This window comes from Plectropomus leopardus, chromosome 19 (assembly GCF_008729295.1).
Source record: "Plectropomus leopardus isolate mb chromosome 19, YSFRI_Pleo_2.0, whole genome shotgun sequence".
Taxonomy (NCBI): domain Eukaryota; kingdom Metazoa; phylum Chordata; class Actinopteri; order Perciformes; family Serranidae; genus Plectropomus; species Plectropomus leopardus.
This window is the reverse complement of record NC_056481.1, coordinates 10660500-10680326: the sequence shown is the minus strand read 5'-3', so window position 1 is coordinate 10680326 and position 19827 is coordinate 10660500. Positions and strand designations below refer to the sequence as shown.

The 19827-nt window shown below is 39.4% G+C and overlaps 1 protein-coding gene across 5 annotated transcripts in view; it reads right to left on the bottom strand.

The window, feature by feature from the left end:
• pald1a (phosphatase domain containing paladin 1a) overlaps positions 1–19827 on the bottom strand; it is an 84022-nt gene that overhangs the window by 39634 nt on the left and 24561 nt on the right. For all 5 annotated transcript variants that reach the window (XM_042507525.1, XM_042507523.1, XM_042507526.1 and 2 more), the window contains 15 exons: positions 18981–19160; positions 18359–18523; positions 17178–17338; positions 16524–16599; positions 15185–15333; positions 14913–15009; positions 10138–10242; positions 9673–9768; positions 9443–9577; positions 8425–8541; positions 7547–7726; positions 7257–7454; positions 6588–6728; positions 6401–6472; positions 1291–1431 (listed from right to left, as the gene is read on the bottom strand). In XM_042507525.1, the coding sequence (XP_042363459.1) occupies positions 1291–1431; positions 6401–6472; positions 6588–6728; positions 7257–7454; positions 7547–7726; positions 8425–8541; positions 9443–9577; positions 9673–9768; positions 10138–10242; positions 14913–15009; positions 15185–15333; positions 16524–16599; positions 17178–17338; positions 18359–18523; positions 18981–19160 (2013 nt within the window). The remainder of the gene's footprint in view (positions 1–1290; positions 1432–6400; positions 6473–6587; positions 6729–7256; positions 7455–7546; positions 7727–8424; positions 8542–9442; positions 9578–9672; positions 9769–10137; positions 10243–14912; positions 15010–15184; positions 15334–16523; positions 16600–17177; positions 17339–18358; positions 18524–18980; positions 19161–19827) is intronic.

The following is a 19827-nucleotide window of genomic DNA, read 5'->3' as shown; positions in this document are numbered from 1 at the left end:
AATAATTTCTTTTTCTGCCTTTTTTCCTCTCACTATTTTTCCATTTAGACCCAAAGGAATTCCATTGATTTTTACAGATAAGTGAACACAATCATTTTCCACACTCTGCAGCTCCTGCATAGAGAGCAGTTTATCCTCATTCATGTCTCTGAGATTCTAAAAAACGGCTTAACAAGTTCTTGACGCCATCTATGGGACTCATGCATAACTGCACCGAAATCCTTATTAACATGCTGATTGTGTCTCAATATTAAAAGGACGGATTCATTCCATCAAAGATGCTGCGATGTTTTTTTTTCTGATAAAACAATAGACATCGTCCGAGATGTTCAGAGGAATATTTGATGATTCTTTGCTTTTGGAGATGCAAGTATTTGCAATTTATATTCAAGATTATCAGAATACTAATATGGACAGTGAGTTTCCAGTTAACTCTTTGAAACCTGAGCAATTTGGCTTGATTACTTCAAAAAAACATGGAAAGAAGGCAATGAGCAACTTGACAAGAAATTACCTAAAAATTTGCGAGAAAACAATAAAAAGTTATGAGGAAATGACCTAAAATTTGCATAAAAAAGTAAAAGAACAAAAACAGGAGATGAAAACTAAAACTAATTATAATAATAAACATAATAATAATAATTATAATTATAATATAATAATTATTAATATGGATTTTTTGATTTTTTTCCTAGTTATTTGATAATTTTCCATTATTTCTCTCTCTTCTTTAAAAGCTTAATTTTAGGTCTTTTTTTGTCGCCTTTTACCTTTTTTTTTTTGTTGTTGCAGTTTTGCAGGACATTCCATGCCAAGATGCTTTTTGCCTTTTCCCCATATTTTAGGAGGAAATAAAAACAATATGCTCACCTTTTAAAGATACTTGCGACAGGTGTTTAAATGACAAAACTGATGTTGATCCTGGTTTCAAAGGGTTAATGTATTTCAGTTCTTCTCTTAATTACACAATGCCCCATACCTAGCTATAATCTCAACCGTGACATTAACCAAAACCTAATTCTGACCGTAACCCCCCAAAATAGTCCTAATCCTCAAAACAGCTCATTGACAAAGTGAGTACAGGCCAAAATGCCCTAAAAAAAACCCACTCACAGGGTTTAAAATAAAAGTGGTCCTCACAAAGACAGAAATATGACGGAAAACAAACACTATTAACCTTAATGCGCTGCCTTTAGTGTTTTCGTTGCTCTCAGACTGTCAACTTTAACTGTTTCAAATGTATTGCTTTCAACTACCAGGTAATGAACACTCCAGAGAGATGTGCTGTACCTGTCTGTACGTGCAGATGATGATCTCTCGCAGGTGGTAGTGCATGGGGGTCATGGTCTCGCTGACAGAGTCCAGGGCCATGTCCACCTCCCTCTTCATCCTGTGGCCGTCGGGGAGCAGACGCACCAGCTGCATCACGACCTGCACACCACAAACAGTCACAGTTTACAGTGTGCTGCTGGCAAAAAAGTTTTAATAAAGTTGCAAAAGTTTAAAGACGAGTTTGCAACATTTAACAAACACCACTGACTAAAATCTGCCAACATAACACCTGCTGTTATTTTAATGAATGGGAAAGATGCTGCACCTATCGAGAGTAGAAGCAGGTGCACTTGTAGGTGTTACTTGGAAAATACAATTGTAGTGTGACAAATTTGCAAGGTTTTGACTTTTTTTTTTACTGAAATGTGTATTTAGTGGCTGCTTGGAAGCTTTCACACCATATTCCTCAGCAGGTGCAGTTTTGACTAGTTGTCATGGTATTGTAAATCCTCAAATTTTCCATTTTTGTATGCTCTAGGAAGTGTTCTCATTGATGTTGTCCTAAAAAGTTGAGACTGAAAAGTTTTTTCTTGACCTTGGAAACAAACTTGTTCAAAAAAACAGTCTGAAAACAACTTCTCTTTCACAGCTGTTCTGGCATTTTTGAAGTCACGTGATTTTTTAGTTTGTTTTTTCTTGTCCTTTTATCCTGCTGGCAGGTTTAAATGCATGTTTTTTTTCAAAAGTAGCCAAAATTACACCATGTATCATAGCTAGAAACTGTAAAAACAGACATTTTTGATTTTCCAAAGGTCTAAGAGCACATTATGTGACAATTACTTCTGTGAGCAAAAATAACCAAATCAAAACTTAAAATGCTGAGATCACTCCAAAAATATAAAGTTTGCACAAACCAGATCCTGTTACAAACGCTAAATTCTGCACTTCTCAGCACAACTCGGATGTCATGAATGACTCGTGTGAGACAATCAGTCACTCAAAGAAGAAATGGACTGCAGGCTGTCTACACAGAGCAGAGATGGAGGATGAGAGAGGTTGTAAGTAGATGTTGTAAAAATGTATAGCTCAATATGCATAGCATGATCAGCCCTATTTTTTTGCCAATATTGGTAACACTCGTGGGCACTTCATTATCAAAGAAATCCAACTTTTGTTTATTTTCTTTTTTACGATTTATGTCATTATAACTGTGTTATACTGCACAAAAGACATCCATAAGCTTTTCATACTACAAGCCACGATTGTGCTGTTTCCATAGAGGCACAGGACTTGCATATTCGCAGTGAAAAATGAGATTACAGTGAGTAGTAAGTGACAGGAGTAAAAAAAACAACTGTTAATATGAATGTTGAGTTTTAGCATAATGAAATATAATTGTAAGCTTGCATAGACTGTGTGCTTTTATGTCTTACGCTGTATGGTTTATTCAGAGTTTTTGATGCATTATGTAAGGCACTTTTAATTGTGTTTATGTAGGAAAGAAGTAAGTCAAGGTAATATAAATAATCTCATCTCGATTTGAAGCATGAGCAGCATATGGTATTATAGATAGGGAATGTTTCCTTCTCCATGTAAAACCACAGCACAGTGTGGCAGTTTGCTAAACCCTGTTGGTGGTCCATCTACAGCCTGTTTACTCTGGATAATAATGATAAAATCAATAAGAAGAAGGAGAAGAAGCGAGAGGCAGAGTGGGAGGATGGCCAAAGAGCGGGATCAGAGAACAGAACAGGCCTGCAGGCAAAACCCTCTTTACTCATTCAGCGTGCGTTTCAGACCGGCAGCATCAGCAAGCTGCCCGACTAATGTCCTATCTGTCTCAGGTTGTATAAAACCTTCAAGTTTTTTTCCCCTTAGGATTCTGTTTAATGTACAACTAAATCTATGTTATCAAAGTTATTTCTGTTTTCTGGTCTTTCATGTAGTTTGTTTACACCACTAATATTTTTAGACAGTGAATGTAAGGTAGGCCTTTACTATGAAATTTTAATATTAGTTAAGTCAATTACACAAAGCCTATTTCCCATCAGCTCTTTGTTTTGTGTGCACCTTAAGTTGATGTGGTTAAAAACTACTGACTGGGCAGATATAACCATGTCCAAACTTGATGTGACGTGAGCGAGCGTCAGCGACTTAATCAGTTTGACTGCGCTGTTTTCTTTTCGAATGTCATAACTGCTCCCAAGCGATGCAGCATGATGTTTTTGATGAAGTTGGCAGCTCAGAAGTGTGCCGAAGTGGCACCAAAACGTTTGAAAGTAATTGAAGTAATTAAAGTAGTTAACTGAGTGCTAACAATCCCATGATAGGTGTTAAATAAGAAAAAAAAGAAGGTATGAAATGAAGTACTCTATTGGTGTCAGTATTACTTTAAGGGTACTGGTATTGTAACTTTTTAAGAGTTTATTTTCTCCTTACTTTGGTCGCTAAGGTCTTTAGGGCAACTGTTTATAGATTCCTTGAGTAAAGGACCAAGAAAAACTTTGGCATTTTCAACCTGGACCCTGTTTTCACGTGTATATGCGCCTAACGCCGGGTTCACACTGGGCACAGATCCATGTTAACAGATTGGGCGCCGAGCACCTGGACAGGTTCACGATCTGCAGACATTGTTTCGGCATCCGGTCTATTTTTTCTGCGAGCCACAAGTAAATCTGGCAGGAAAGCACACTGATAATCTGTCATAAATCATATAAAGGCTATATTAGAAATGAATGATCTGATCTTGATAAATGAGAAAGTATGCATCCAATGCTCACACATATTTGTCAGAAACGGGACACACACAGACAGAAACACACACACTTGTTCACACGCAAACACAGAGAAAATCAGAGATGGACAGAGACACACAAGCAAGCAAAGTCAGAGCTCTTCGTGTGAATAGAGGATAGCAGAAGAGCAAAATCTCTCGCTGACCACTTCAGAGAGATGCGCTTATGGTGTAATACTTCGGCTAAAATAAATACCGGTTGCGATCAAATTTAAAGGCCTCATCAACAGCTGGAATCAGGTAAATAATCTTCCATGACACTGAAAATCTTTTAGATAAAAAAAATGTAAACTGCTCTGGTTACTACAATTTCTCTAAATCTCACACACTTTTCCACTGCATTTTAAGAAAGCCTAAACTGGAAAATCTAAACTTTAGGGTGTTTTGTGCAGCTAAATGCTCCACTACGTCCACCACTGTTTCTAACTTTATGTTATTGGAATAACATTGATGGCAACTTAAATGAAATATATTAACAAATCTAAAGTTGCTTCATCCACCTGCGTTGATTATCAGCGGATCAGATAACACTAGAAAGCACCACCAGCTCCTCCATCATGTGATTCTGTGCATCTCATGGCCATAGCAACGTCTTATTGGCAGATAACGCAACATCACACATCCCTCAGCGGTTGAATTGGAGGCAGACAAGGTTTCCGTAGCAACCACTCTGTGTATCCCAGAAACTCTGACGGCCGCTCTGCTTTGATTGGCACGCGGCATTGTGTGCCCTGCTGAGCGTGGCCTCTTTTCTGTGTGTCCATTTTTACGGTGCCGAGGACACCGAGGCCAGCAGGTTCCAACCACTGACTCAGTGTCACAAATCGAGAAAAACACCAGGCTGCTCATAGACGACACTTTCAGACTAAAAGAGAAAAGGCTTTGGCTTCCTGCTTTGTTTGCCAAAAGCTTTCAATCACAGATGCAGAAAACCAAAAGGGCGGCACAGTCCCCCCCCTTTAATGTACGGCACGGTGATGTCATTCACTGAAGAGGTCGAGTAAATCTGGGTGAACAATGAACTTCACCACAAGTAAACGCAGTCAGAAATCTTTCTACCACCTCCATCGACTCACACAAACTTAATGAAATCTTGAAGTCGATTTTCTGAGGAAAATGACCACAAAAGGTCAATTCTTTTTATGCTCCCAGCAGCAGTGCGCACATTAAAACAAATAAGGAAAGAAGTGCCACCTAAGGAAATTCAAGCTTCATCAACACAGACGCGAAGAGTTTCAAAAAGTTAATGTGCTCTTCTGAATGACTTCTGGTAATCAACACAACGGCAAAAATAACTCAACGCTAAAGACGTCACCAAAGTAAAAAAAAACAGGGCTGACAGAGAAATAGCAGCAAGTTACACTGTGAGACAATAGCAGCTTATATTCATTTGTTTGACCTTCCATTTACTTTCCTTGTGGTTAATTGTTATTTGCTGTGAATTTGTATTTGTTTGTTTTCCTTTATTTTTCCTTTTCTTTGCAGCATTTTGTAACAGTAATTTTGAAAGGTGCTAAATACACAAAGTGATTATCAGGGTTCCCAAACATTGTCAGGGACAAAATTTCCAAATTGTTCCATGTCTTTTCAAGGACCCATGATAATTTCTTAATTTCTTTATGAACTTAACACTTTCAGCTCTAAACACATGTCAGTATGAATAAGCTGCTGTTGATTTAACTTGTCTTAAAGGGACAGTTCACCACAAGATAATCCACAGACCTTGTTGTGAGCAGTTATGTGTAAGAACTATTTTTCCACCAACCGTATCACTGCACAGAGGGAAGCGTGGATCGACACGTGGCAGAGAGGCTTGTGATGTAAACATTAATGGCGCCCCTCTTGGCTGAGCTGTAACTTTAGCTCAGTGGTGCTAGGTGAGATAGCAGTATATGCACGCTTCTTTCAGCGCAGTGATACAGTTCACAGGTATAGTTAAGCAGAGAGAAAATAGGTCCTACATAAAACTGCTCACAACAAGTAACCTGGTCATGATTTCTGGAAAAAGGCATTACTTTTGAGTTTTAAAAATATATATAATTTTTTTGGATGCTTTGAGCACCACAGGTCAAGTGCCATCTATTTCCAAAATATTGGAGAGAAGGCAGACATCTCTACAGCCGACATCTCCAACACTGTACAACTCACATCAAGACAATCTAGATAATAAAAAGCACCACAAGTAAGAGGGAAAATATGTGTTTTTGATTTTGGGGCAAACTGTCTCTTTAAGCACCTTGAATTTATGTTTTTACTATCAGCAGTTTGCACTTCATTCTGAGTTTATATAAACAGAGCAGCTGCAGAAGGCTTTGGCTTTCAAAGTATGCATACCTCAAATTCTCCTTTTGTGTACTTGGCGTCAGGAACACTCACAATCTCATCATCACAAAACTCTGGAAAACCCTGCAGATGGAAGACACCAGTTTTAGATTACTGAGGACTGTAAAAAACACTCATTTGATTATTGTTAAGTAAATAATATAAATAACATCAAGGAATACTGAAGGAAGAGTCTCACATTAAAGTGCCAGAGAGTCAGAACAGAGATGACCATGGCTGTCGTGGTCCTGCCTTTGCCATTGGAGCAGTTGAAGACGAAGGCTGAGTGAGAGTCCTCAGCCAAGGCACTCTTCATGGCCTCCAACAGCTTATCAAAATCCTGACAACAGTTACACACATACAGAATTAATTTACAAACACACACACACACACACACACACACACACAACTCTATCACAATATCAATTTGTTTGACCTAACTGTAACTAAATAATGAGTAAATCAATCAAAAGTTTAATATATATGCAATCTTTAAATTCATTTTTTAATACAAAATCTTGAATAGAATAAATGTTGTATTTATAGATATCATGCACATGAGATAAAATGCATAATAATAAGAAATTAATGCAAAATCAAATTGCATCACACTAAATTATTATACTAATTAAACATTTTTATTCAAATTTCTGACAGAAATCTGAAAAATTAATAAACAACAATGAGGACAATGATTAAATACAATATTAGTGTTGCAATTGGCAAAATAAATGGATATGCTCGCAGTAACTTTCTTAACCAGTAGAGGGCGTGCAAGGCTTACACACTGTCATAAAAGCCGTATCAGCCCGTCAGGTCTGCATGTTTGTGACTACACGTGTAGTTATGCACCCCTTCACGTCTTTACCTCCTCCCTGGGCGCGCTGCAGTCCGGCAGGGGGATGCGTTTGCTAACGAGGCCCTGGTGGGAGCTTTTGTGCTGGTTGAAGATCTCCTGGACCGTCAGGCAGCTTTTAAACATCTTCATCTGTTTCTCCTGCTCCAGCGTCACCTCGAGCCACTTCTGAGCTCCCAGGATCTCCTCCTTCAGAGACGTCTCCAGTTTCTACAGTCCAGGAGGGGACATGAGAGCATTTTAAACAACATTATTGTAACTACCCTGAAAAGCACCTAAAAAAAGAATCGTTCTCCCTTTACCTCTATTAGCTGTGGGTCAGACGAGGGGATGGGAATGTGCTGGTCGAGGCACGACGGCTCCCTTGGTGTAAATATCTGGCCGTTCGCTTCCAGCACCAGCTCCTCCTGCAAGTTGACCCACAATATGTGGCTGTGCTTCCGTTTTTCATCCGTCAGATGAGCTAAAACAGCTCCGGTAGCCTGCAAACATAGTGAGTTCACAATTACACGGCACAGAGCTGGAAGCCCGGCTTGAGCATCCTGTAGTGAGCGTGTGTCGAAATCATCATGAGTCATTCCTCCGTGTCTATTTGTAGGCTCATGAATATTCCAGACTCCAAGGAGGCACATTGGTGATCGTTACAAAATCGTTGTATGTAGAAATTTTTCATGAAAATGGGGACGTGCAAAGTCAGTCTTACTAATACCAATTATACAAAAGATTACAAAAAAAACTAAAGCATTATATCTCTTGCTTCATATCTTTCTTCTGCGTGCACTTGAGTTGATTCTAATGAGCCCAAAAAGTGACTACTTAGAGAGACAAGTATTTCACATAATCCTCTGTAGATGAAGCTGACAATTTTCTGAGTGGCTGCGGCTCAGGAGGTAGAGTGAGTCATCCACTAATCGGAAGATCGGTGGTTCGATCGACTGCTCCTCCAAGTCTGCATGTCAAGTACCCTTGTGCAAGATACTGAATCCAAATTGAGAGACTAGAACGGGACTATACAAATGCAAGTCCATTTGCTGAGCACTAAACCATCAAAGTAAGTATTTACTTTTTAATCCCTCAAGATTATGTTTAGATTGGTGTTATTAAATATTGTCAAAAAGTGAATTAAAGTTTGGTGGGTTTTTTTTTATTAAGGTGGATTAAGTATGAGAATCTGCTGCACCTCTGATGTCGGCTGAGCCACTCCATAAACAGGCATCTTGGGCACTCGTCTGAAGTTGACCGCCTTCATCTCCTTCACCGTGCTGAGCACATCAGGAGCCAAACACTCATCGGCAACCTGTGCAGACACACAGTTATACATAACATATCTAGTGCATTTGAAGCTACAGATGATAACATGATTTTGTGGAAAAACAGAGAGATTTGAGATATCTTGAAGTAAAGATTTACATCATGTAACGAGGTTTATCAGAATCAAACTAGAGTTCGCGGTTGCACGCCTCCATCAACCAGTCAAGGTGCAGTTTACATCCATATCTGTTCAGATTCATATAAATGTCATGAAGACTATTATAAAAAGGTATTATTTGGATTTCATGGAGAAAAGTGGATACATCACATGGGTCCTTAACCTGGTCACAGTTTTGAGGTGGACACCCAAGATTAGTGTTGTCAATTTCATATCTGATCTGTTCACGATTAATGATGCTGCGTTATGGCCAGAAAAGTGTTTTTGCAGCATATTATGATGTTGCAGTGAAGGTGACCTTTGGCCTTTTAGATATAAAATAGAATTACTTCATCTGTCAACACATCAAATACCAACCATTAGTCAGGGGCCCCACACTAGTTATATCGTTTTAGACATTTGTGGGAAATTGTGTAATAATGAGCATATGACCTCTTGAGTGTGGTCACAGAGACTTTCACCTCTGAATGCCAAAATCAAATCAGTTCATCTTTGAGTCTAAGTGGACATTTGTGCCTTTCTGCTTTCCTGAGATATTGCGTTTATAAGAATGGAAAGGAGATGGAGGGACAACCTAAAAACATAGTACCTTCGGCCACAGCTGTCACTGCCGCAAAGGCATAAAAACTGCAGCAACCTTTGCAAGCAAAAACAGAGAATGCATCTCCATCCTGCACATTACAGTTTTAGTTTCAGATTACAGACAGATATAATCAAAAGTGCAGCGTTCACGGCTTCAGTGTTCTGCGTGTACACCTGATTTCCTCACCAAGACGCGAGCTCCTCTGGTGACCAGCTCAGCCGGAGCCGACAGCTCTGATAAATTCATGCGAGCCAGTAACCTGTACAACCACGCGTGGCAGCACATCCATTGGCTGAAGTTGGACACAAAGGCAAGAGGATACTGCAAAATGTAACAGTATTAGCAGTCAGTATTTTAATGTAACTTATTTTTTACGAATCAATAAAGACATCTACGTAGTAGAAAGACAACCTTACCTGTTCATGAAGGTATGCATTAAATACAATCAAGTAGAAGTAGCACTCCAAGCTCTGCATGGTTCTGTTGAGAAAGTAGTCTTTGGTACTGCTTCCCTGAGAAACAAACAAAAGCTTTAATATCTGTTCACAGAAGCAGCCCCCATTTTTGTGAAGTGTTTCATCTCAACTAAACCTGCACTTGAGGTCCCACTGATTCCCTGACAGATGGGAGAAAATTATACAAGAACTGTCGCTCCGAAGCCCTCCATCAGCTCGAGGGCCCACACTGGTAAGGACTTCTTATTCATCATCATCTTCTTTTGATTTCTGTCTCACTTTTGCTTTATTTAGCAGAACATAAATTGAGCAGCAGATGCAGTTGGAAATCAAGAAGCATCTGCGGCACAAGGTGGCTGCCTTTGAAGAGAAAATCCAGGTTGCTGTCAGCGCTGCTAAATCAAAGCTAAAAAAAACCCCACTAACCTGAATTTGATAATCTTCTCCGATCCCTTCCAGCTTGCTTTTGTTCTCATATATTGCTTCTTTTAAGTTGTGCATTTCTGAACACAGGGTGATGGCCTGGTCAACCTGCCAGATGAAAAACAAGACATTACCAACGGAAGGGTAACTTCCGTATGTTTCAGGCTTATTTTCCATATCTCAGTCTCTAAGAGCAAAAAAGCAGTAACAAATCCTTTTCTATAACAAATTCTGAAAATCATGTGTGAAAGCAGTTCTCAGGAAAAAGGGGATACGGGGCAGAGACATATAAGATAATTATGGTAACAAAAAGGTCATAGACACAACACTGATAATAATAACAATAACAATAATAAGATGCAGGGTCAGGGGAGAGAAAAAAGATATATTCGAGGCTAAAATTAAAAGACACCACTATGTGACACCAATTCATTTAAATAAATGCCATCATTGTTCGTATACATATTCTGCCAGCATTTGTAAATGTTATACAGAAGAACTTTTGGTGTAAAGTTGTAGCTTCAACAGTGTGCTTTCATTAAAAAAAAAAACTTTAAACATTTTGTGTTTCTCAATGTGGTACTGTTAATTATAATTTATCTATTTTTTATACATATATTTTTAAGTAAGACTGGTTTTGCATTGGAAAATGTTCATGCATTGCTAGGCAACACATGTCACTTCCAGCAGTTGTGGAACTATTTGTGTCGATGGAGGCAAAAACATCATTAAATAAACAAACAAATCATAATCTGTTGTCCCTTATTTCTGTCTGACACTTGTAGAACTGTTGTATAAAAGCAGTATCACTCGAGGTCGTGATGTTGTACTGTAAATTATGGCGGCTGTGATATGACCTAATTACAGAAGCGATGATATAGAGAACAACATCACGACCTCAAGTGTGATATTGCTTAAATAGACCTAGAATACATTTGACTGTTTTACAGCTGGGGACTCTCAAACCCCAAAAAGAAGTAACAAGTCCTTTTCTGTAACAACGTCTAAAAATCATGTTTGAAAGCAATTCTCAGGAAAAGATCATTAGGTATGAGGATGATAAAACAATGTTAAGTGGGTTTTTGAGCTATTACAGATGACCTTTGACATTACATGATAAGGATAGACATACCAAAATAAACTCAATATATTGCACATGTATATATTCCAATTATATTTATTTATTTATTTATTTGTTTGTTTTTATTAAGATGGGAGGAAACCGGATCACCCGGAAAAAACCCAAAATAAAAATTAATAATTAATTAATAACGTTTTAGAAAAAAAAAAGCCAAATAAAGGTTTTTGGTGTGGGATGAAACCGGAGCACCCGGAGAAAACCCAAAATATAAATTGTAAATTAACTACTAATTAAGATTTTTGGTGTGGGATGAAACCGGAGCACCCGGAGAAAACCCAAAATATAAATTAACTAATAACTACTAATGATTTAAAAAAGAATAGTCAAATTAAGGTTTTGGGTGTGGGATGAAACCCGAGCACCCGGAGAAAACCCTAAATACGAGGTGTCACTCTGTGTCCAAAACTCTGAGGGATGTGATTTGGTCTTGTAGGGCAGTCTGTTGATGTCTGATGCCATCAATCTTTGCCCTTCTTACCGCACACTTGCCCTCTAGAGCTTGTTCTCTCTCCAATTGCTTGTTAAGTTCCTGGAGTTCTTTTTGAAGGGCGTTATTCTGCCTGGTCATAGTCTTTTTCACCGTTTTCAGGGAATTATATGTGTCGGCCAACACTCTTTCACCTTGGAGGGTGTTGTGCAGCTCCTGAACCTGGAGATGAAGAGTGCCAATATCTTGGTTCAGGGCTTCATTTTCGTGAGTGACCTTGTTGATTTGTTCTTTAAGAGCTTGTTCTTTAAAGAACGTCTTCTTCAGTTCCTGGCATCGTCTCTGCAGAGCGTTGTTCTGGTTGGTAAGAACGTTTTTCTCTGCCATCAGGGATTTGTACCTGTCCTTGAGATTATTTTGAGTCCTGAGGTTGTCATTCAAAGACTGTATTTCCTCAGTAGCTTCATTGTTCAGGAGGTTCAAAGTGTCCATCTGTTCCCTCAGCAGGTTGCACTTTTGCCTCCAGTCTTCCTCACTGAGAAGCTTCCTGTGGACCTCAAAACAGGTTTCACTCAAGCGCCTGTTTTGTGCACGCAGGGCTTTCTCTTCAGCCTCCAGTAAAAGAAAATTTAGCTTGAACTGTCTACTGGCCTGGAGCTGGTCATTCGCGGTGTTAATTTGTTGTGTCAGATCTCTGTTTTGTGTCCTCAGATTTTCTAAGCGCACCAATGTTTGCCTGTGCGCAGTCTCCCAGATCTGTAAATCGTCAGATTTTTTGTTGAGATCCTGGAGTTCCTGCTGCAAGGTGTCATTTTGATGGCTTATCTCATCTGCTGAAGCATTGATTGCATCAATGTCTCCCTGCAAAGATTCTTTATTCTCGATGTCCGTCTTCAAATTCTGAATCTCCTGTCGCAAAGCCTCATTTCGCTGACTAGCCTCCTCCTTCTTGGCCTTTGCGACACTGGAAGATTCAACCAGAAGTCGGACATGCTCGTGTCTCTCCTTGAGTTGGAGGACTTCTCTTTGCAGGGTGTCATTTTGCAGATGCACTTCATCTGTTGATGCTTTCATTTCCTCGTACATTTTCTGAGTCACTGTTTGATTCTGGAGCGCTTCGCGGCGCTTCAGAATTTCCAGTTGCAAAGCTTCATTGTTCCGGCAAACAGCCTCTTTCTCAGCTTTAGCAACATAGTAGCAGTGACTCAAACCTCGCAAATGCCGATGTCTCTCCTGAAGCTGATGGATTTCATTTTTCAGGTGATCATGGCGCTTCTTTTCTTCCTCTACCTCTCGTTTCATTGCAGCGGACTTGCGTTCTAAAAGCGACTCATTTTGCAGTTCTTGCAGTTCTTCTTGCAGTTTCCGCATTTCGCTCACGAGCATTTCATTTTCGTCTTTTGCAAATGTATAGTCTTCTTCCGTCACATTTGAGTTTTCCTGCCTTTCCTTGAGCTCCTGAAGTTCTTGTTTCAGACTCTGACAGCGACGGATCATTTCATTATTTGATGCTTTTGTTTCTTTGTACAAAGCATCAAGCGTTTCCTGGTTTTTCACCTTATCAGTTAGTGTCCTAACTTCTCTCTGGAGGGAAACGCAATTGTCATAGGCAGCTTTTTCCTCTGCCTTCAGTGCCTGGAATCTGTCTCCCCAACCTGTGCACCTGTTGACCTGCCTCTTTATATTACTTATACGGAGGTGCGTGGCCCTAAGCAGTTGGGTGATTGCCTGTAGGCTCTCACTTGGCTCATCATGGTTGACGGCCTGGTTGATAACCTGCTCCAGGTTGCACTCCATATCTAACAGAAAAGTTTTGCTCTTCTGAATGTTGTTGGTGTTTTAAAAAAAAAAGTCCCTGTGGCAGAGAAATACAGCAATAAGCTGTATTGTCACGGTTCGAGGGATAACCAACTTAAATACTGCTGGGGAAAAATGTCCCTGTACAGTGAAAAAATTGTAGGGTTGTGTTGGAGAGATGGACACCAATGCTGCAGTGTACACAAATCCTGATGAAATGTGCTATCAACCTGCAACAGTGAGCTTTAACCAAAAATCTTCCCTTAGAAGGCTTTTCAAAACCAAAGCACAGAACCACTTTATGACACGTCGTGTTCTAGAACACAATTACATCATAAAGCTGCAGTACATGTAAACAGAAGGCAGCTGTTGCCTTGGCAACAATGAAGTGAGTTGCATTATGGGAAATGTAGGCAAGGAAAGGGATGTAGTCAATAGAGTGTGGCAAAGAGACTAAATTTATAATAGGTCACCTTTTTCTGAAGGATCACATTTCTGATGGACTGTAAAGGGCTTTGTCACTTGAAAATAAAAGTGTTGCTTGTTAGGATGGAACATATAATTTAGGTCGTGATCTATTATTACATGTTATTTTATTTTAATTCTAAGAAGATAAATAACATTTAACTTTTCATTCATTTCAACCAAACCAGAGTTGGTGATTTTTGGAACAATGAAAAGACTAACCAAGATGGATTTTGTGAGGGGTTTTTTGTGTGTATTTGTCATTTTTGAAGGTAGTGCGTTGATAAAACAATGACAAAATACTGAATATGTAAATCGAGTTGGGTGGATTTGGCGATAACAATTTTCAGGCTGTTTCTAGTTAAAGAAAAAGGATCTTTCTCTTGGACAAAAACATTTGTTTCAGTACGGTCCTTACCATAATGTTGTCAGACACAACAATAATCTGAGCCTGTCAGTAGCAAAAAGCAGGCAGCTACAAGCAGTTACGTTACTGCCTGTTTTGTGGCTGCCAGCTGCAGCACTCACACAATACTGGACCGGTTTCAAAGATTGTTAAACACAAAAAAATGGTAAAAAAGGGTTCAAGTTGAAAAATGCCAGACTTAAATGAACATAAGGTCAATATCCCCCCAGAAACATTTCAAGGCAATTTATATAACTATCGTGTTTTGAACAAAAAATTGTGTTTGATAAAGTTTAATAACCATTATAAAAAAAGCTTACCATAAAGCTAATCATATCTATTTCTTCTCAGTCTTTGGAAAATCTCTAATTCATCAAAATACACTTAATCTGTCAAGTTTTAACTGCCAGACGCAGGATTAAGATTACATTTTATCCAATGAAAAAACACATAGTACATGGGGAATTAAAAGGCCTGTAGTTGTGCTCTATATGTTGTTTTTTCTTAAACCTAATTTTGTGTGTGTAGATATTCTGCGTTACCTCTTCCATGACCTGCTGTCCATTAGGCAGCTTGTTGATCAGAGACTGGATGACTTGGAACAGTGGTTTGGGCTCTGAAGCTGCTGTCTCCTCAACTCTGCAAAACGAGGCATATAAAGGTCAACTTCTACCTAACCTGACATCAAAAAAATTCTTGATGACACTAGTTTCAAAGCTGGTTCCATTAAACTGTATTATCAAACATGTGATGAAATATTATATCATTTCATTCTCAGTTTTTTTTCCAGATGCATCTGATGCCGGGTTCTTACTGTGGTTGTGAATCACCCTTCAGGCGGTTCATGACAAGTGTTCCCAGGATCATGGCGAGGTTGGTGCGGCCGACTCCAACCTGACAGCTAAAGAGCAGAGCAGGAAGTGGCTGGGACGCATCATGGCCCAGAGACAAGCTAGGGCTCTCCTGGACAAACAGAGCACATGCAGAAGACTGTAAAACATCTCACAGAGATGAATAGTGGGACATAATTAGGTGGTTAAACCTGGCCTAAATTTCCTTTGGAAAATAAAGGCCTTTAGGACAACATGGTTACATATAACATATATTTATTAATTCATTTAGCACAGTTTTAAATCACGAGATGGGGATACTGTGATTTAAAGGAATAGCCTACGACACATAATGAATGATTATCAATTACTTATCCCTTATTAAGTTAAATTCACGAAAAAAACTTGCATGCCACTGTTGAATGAAGAACCCAAAAATTGAAAATATTCTTGATGAACTAAATTCAAAAGAAATCTCATTAAACAACAACAAAACTATTGGTTTTTTATGGTGAGGAACTGAAAAAAACTAAAGCCAGACACAATTTATAAAGAAAGCGATTTTACCTTGCTGAAATGGTGGTACTGGTCTAGAACTGCCTCTATTGGTTAGTTAGTTAGTTATCGTTTAACTTTTATGTATCTGAAGTCACCCTTTTTAAACACCAAACTAACACAATAACAAAAACAAACACATCAAAAAAAACCTTTAAAATCTTGTTTAAATCATAAAAATGGAAAGTGAGGGAACATCCTGGAAGTTTGAAAATAATAAAGATTGCCACACCTGGAATCTTTCAACAAGAAAAACCCCAGAAGGGCAAGTGAGTACTACAAAAAAAAAAGAAAAAAAAAAAAAAAGAGTATGGCAGGACACAGTAAAGCTTCGATCCAAACTGTGTTAAAAAAAGAGGAGCCACTTTCCAACCACAGGGAACTGGAGCGTCTGCTGCAAGCCAGTCCAAAAATGGGCAAAACAAACGAAAAGAACATCCTGTGTGAGTTAGGGGCAGGACGGAAACCAGACAGAGCGTATGACCAAAGAGTGGACATGAAGAGTACAAACTGAAGGTTTTCCGACATTTTTTAAAATCACACTTATTAGTGATTGATGGCACAGACAGGACAGATTCAAAGACTGCATGTGGATAAAAAAAAAGCCACTGTGACCTTTCAGCTACCTCGGTGAGAAAATCCAGATGCTCTCCAATATTCCAGCCATTAATAACTTTAACCCACATCAAAACAACATCCCATCAAGAGAATCACAACCAAATAAGGGCTATCTAATTGGTACATCATGAGTGATTCACACCATCTTACCCTGAGTATGTTAACAAATGCGTCAAAGTCTTCTTCCAATGGCGCTCCCTCCATCGGCACTGGTAATCTGTAGTACCTGCAACACCACAGATTGTTACCGAGATATGAACCTGCACTGTGTTGTGTCAATATTTCGCTTATGTAGGTCATAACACACTGCACATCTGACCACTCCATAGCTGAGCACCTGCATGTTGTGTTTACTCATCTCACTTTCTACAATCACAGGGGATGATGGGAGAGATCAAAATAATAGGATCTTTAACGTTCCCTTACAAAAAATCCTCCACCTGCAATTTTAAATAATCTATAATAAAACATGCTGCTGCTTTCTTTAGTTTCAAAAACTTCCAGAGAGTCACAGATTCTCTCCTCTGGGAATAATAAATTCTCTTGCCCTGGAAATGTTGTGCAGCTCATGGCATTGAAATAAAAGCTGGGGATTTGACTGCAAATAGGATGCTGCAACCTTAGTTTTTATGCTCCCCCCCCCTTTTCAAAAAAGCAGGGCAACGAATCTTGTCAAACAAACAAAGCGCCACTATTTTTAACCTGCCCTGCATATAGTACAGCAGGCAGCCACGCGTTGCTCTATCTAATCTGACGTGTACAAGCTGAGGTGCTAAGGGCTAATAAAGGGACAATGTAAACAACCTGTAGGCCGGCATGGTGAACATCGGCCTCTTGTAGACCTCCTCAGTCACATGGATGTCCTCCTCACACGTGATGGAGATCTTCTGCGGCTCATCTTTGAAGTACTCGATGTCGTTGTAGACGTAGAAGACGTTTTCATTCAGCTTGGCAAAGTCGTGGAGCTGTGGAGAGAGTAAGAGAGTAAGTGTTTTAAAGGGAAACTTAGTCACAAAAACATGACAAAATAGGGTCCAGATTGAGAAATGGCTGAGTGACTTGTGGTAACAACCGTATCTGAAATTGGTCCAGCGTTGAGAGAGTACGCTGCAGTGGCGAAACAGGCTGCAATGGCGAAACAGGCTGCAATGATATCATTTGGTGCAGGTGCATCCTGTCAATTTATATCCATTAAAGCCCTTGTTTTTGCCACTGACAGGCTCAGCTTTTCAACAAGATTGTTTTACAACATGTTTTGTGTCAAAGTCTCACTTAAGAGAAGTTTCGAGAAGTGACTTTTTAACAGGAAAACATCTTATTCTTATCTAAAGGTAAAAGGTGGAAGTAAATCATTATTTTGCGAGTCACAATTAAGTCTTTGCACTCAAGTCTGAGTCAAGACTGACAACTGCCAAGTCAAATTCCATGTTCTAAACTTTGAATTTTAAGACCTAAGAAGTATTAATGCACTCTTCACCACCATCATTTTAACATCAGAGTAACATATTAAACTTACAAAAATAAAGAATAAATGCTTTTTCAAACCTGTATTTATTTGTTAAAACAAATTTGTTAAAAAAAAATAATATACTAAACAATTAAACAAAGGATTATCTATTACACGTATGATATGAAATGTTGTGAGACACTTACAATAACATTATGAGCTTGTCAGTAGCAAAAAGACATACTTTCAGGGTGTTGGGTGGCTCAGACAATGAAGCATGCGCCCATGCGCTCATGCGAGTAATCTCCTGTACTATCTAATAAGGGCAAAAATGCCAAAAAAAATCTTAAAAACCCCCAAAACGACACACTGTCAATGGACTGAAACTGACTGGACCCACTTGCCTAAAGTGGCTACATTGCAGTCGTTTTACCGTTTTCGCCTGCCAAGGAGTTCCTCTTTAATACTGCTATAAACTACTATATTGTGCCAAAAAACACAGGGATGTGCCGATGCTGAGTAAGTCTATATTCATCACCTCCTTCCTGATAGTGAGCTCCAGGCTCTCCACCAGCTCCTCCTTTTCCAGGCCATGAAGGTTCTCGTGTAGGTTTTCCTTCCTCCTGGGGGTGTATGGCACAAAATTGTCGTCCTTGTGCAGGAAAACCACCGGCTCCTCTCTTACACAGAAGAATATAACCTCCTGTTTGCAAAAGCACAGCAAGATAGGCATCAAATAATAGCTTTTTAAAGTAAATGGTTGCTGCCTTCCACCAGCTACACCACTTCCAAAAGCAACTGGAAACAATCTGTTGTCACATGAGATGCAGCCCATGAGTAAGGATTTTAAGGGAAGCCTGATGTATAATTTTGTCAATTTGATTTCAATTAGGGTCAGTTTTCTAGCTGCTGTAAGCAGAGAGATTCATTTTCCACTGGTACACGTGACCGCAACTTTCTGTTTGCTCAGTTCTACAATTCAGCCACAGCCTCCACTGAGCACTTGACTCCTCAAATATTTACTGACAACACGGCTAGAAAATAGGCCAGGCAGAGCTACACAGGCACCAACACAGGAAGATTAAGGGCATACAATCTGGCAAATTTATGAGAGTTCGTGTGTGTTCTGCTTGTTCTTTAGAAAAGAAAATAACAATGACCTCGTGTCCTTGTGCCTGGAGCCTCTGAAGAACTTGTTTGAAGCCGTTCAGGCTCGGCTGACCCATCCCAAACAGCGGGTAGGATCCCTTGACTTGGCGGAAGTTGGGCGCTCCATAGCTGCCCGTGGTATTGAGGACGTCCGCCTTGCTGTATACATCCTGAACCATGAAGTACTCCCCCTGGAAAGCAATGCAACTTTCATTTCAGAGTGTGACCCAAACACAACACTTCCCCAGCTTCCACTTGAGCACACACATTAGCATTTGTAAATCCTGCAGAGCAAATATGTCAACACTTAAGTGGCTGGATAAAGCTGAAAATGGTGTTTACGTGTGAAAACAACTTGCATCCTCACTGGCATTTTAAGCTTTTGTGTTCTTCGCCCAGACTGAAAAGCCAAAGCGATCAGAAAATGGCTAAAATGTCTCTTTCCTGCTCTAACTGTTTGCAAATAACAAAACTGACACAGTCTGGTTACTCTGTTGTCTCAACAGGTTAAACCTCTGCTCGGTCATCTCCATCTCAACAAGATTAGTATGTCAAAATATTGACGTTTTTCTAGTTTCCAGTGTCAGTGTTAAGTATAAAATGGTAATTCTTTGAACTTGTCGTGATTACATGAACATAATACAGATCACTGACCACTAGGGATGGATTCCTCAAACCAGCTGAATTTTGGATCTAGTTCCACTTTGGTAAAAATACTCACATTTCTGAAGCTCCATGGGCAACAAATCCCTGATCAATTCTTTCAATCAAAATGTAATTTCTGCTTCTTTCTGAAAAACTACTACTAAATGTGTTACGGCCCTTACAACAAATGAGAGGGAACTGGTCACTTGGTTA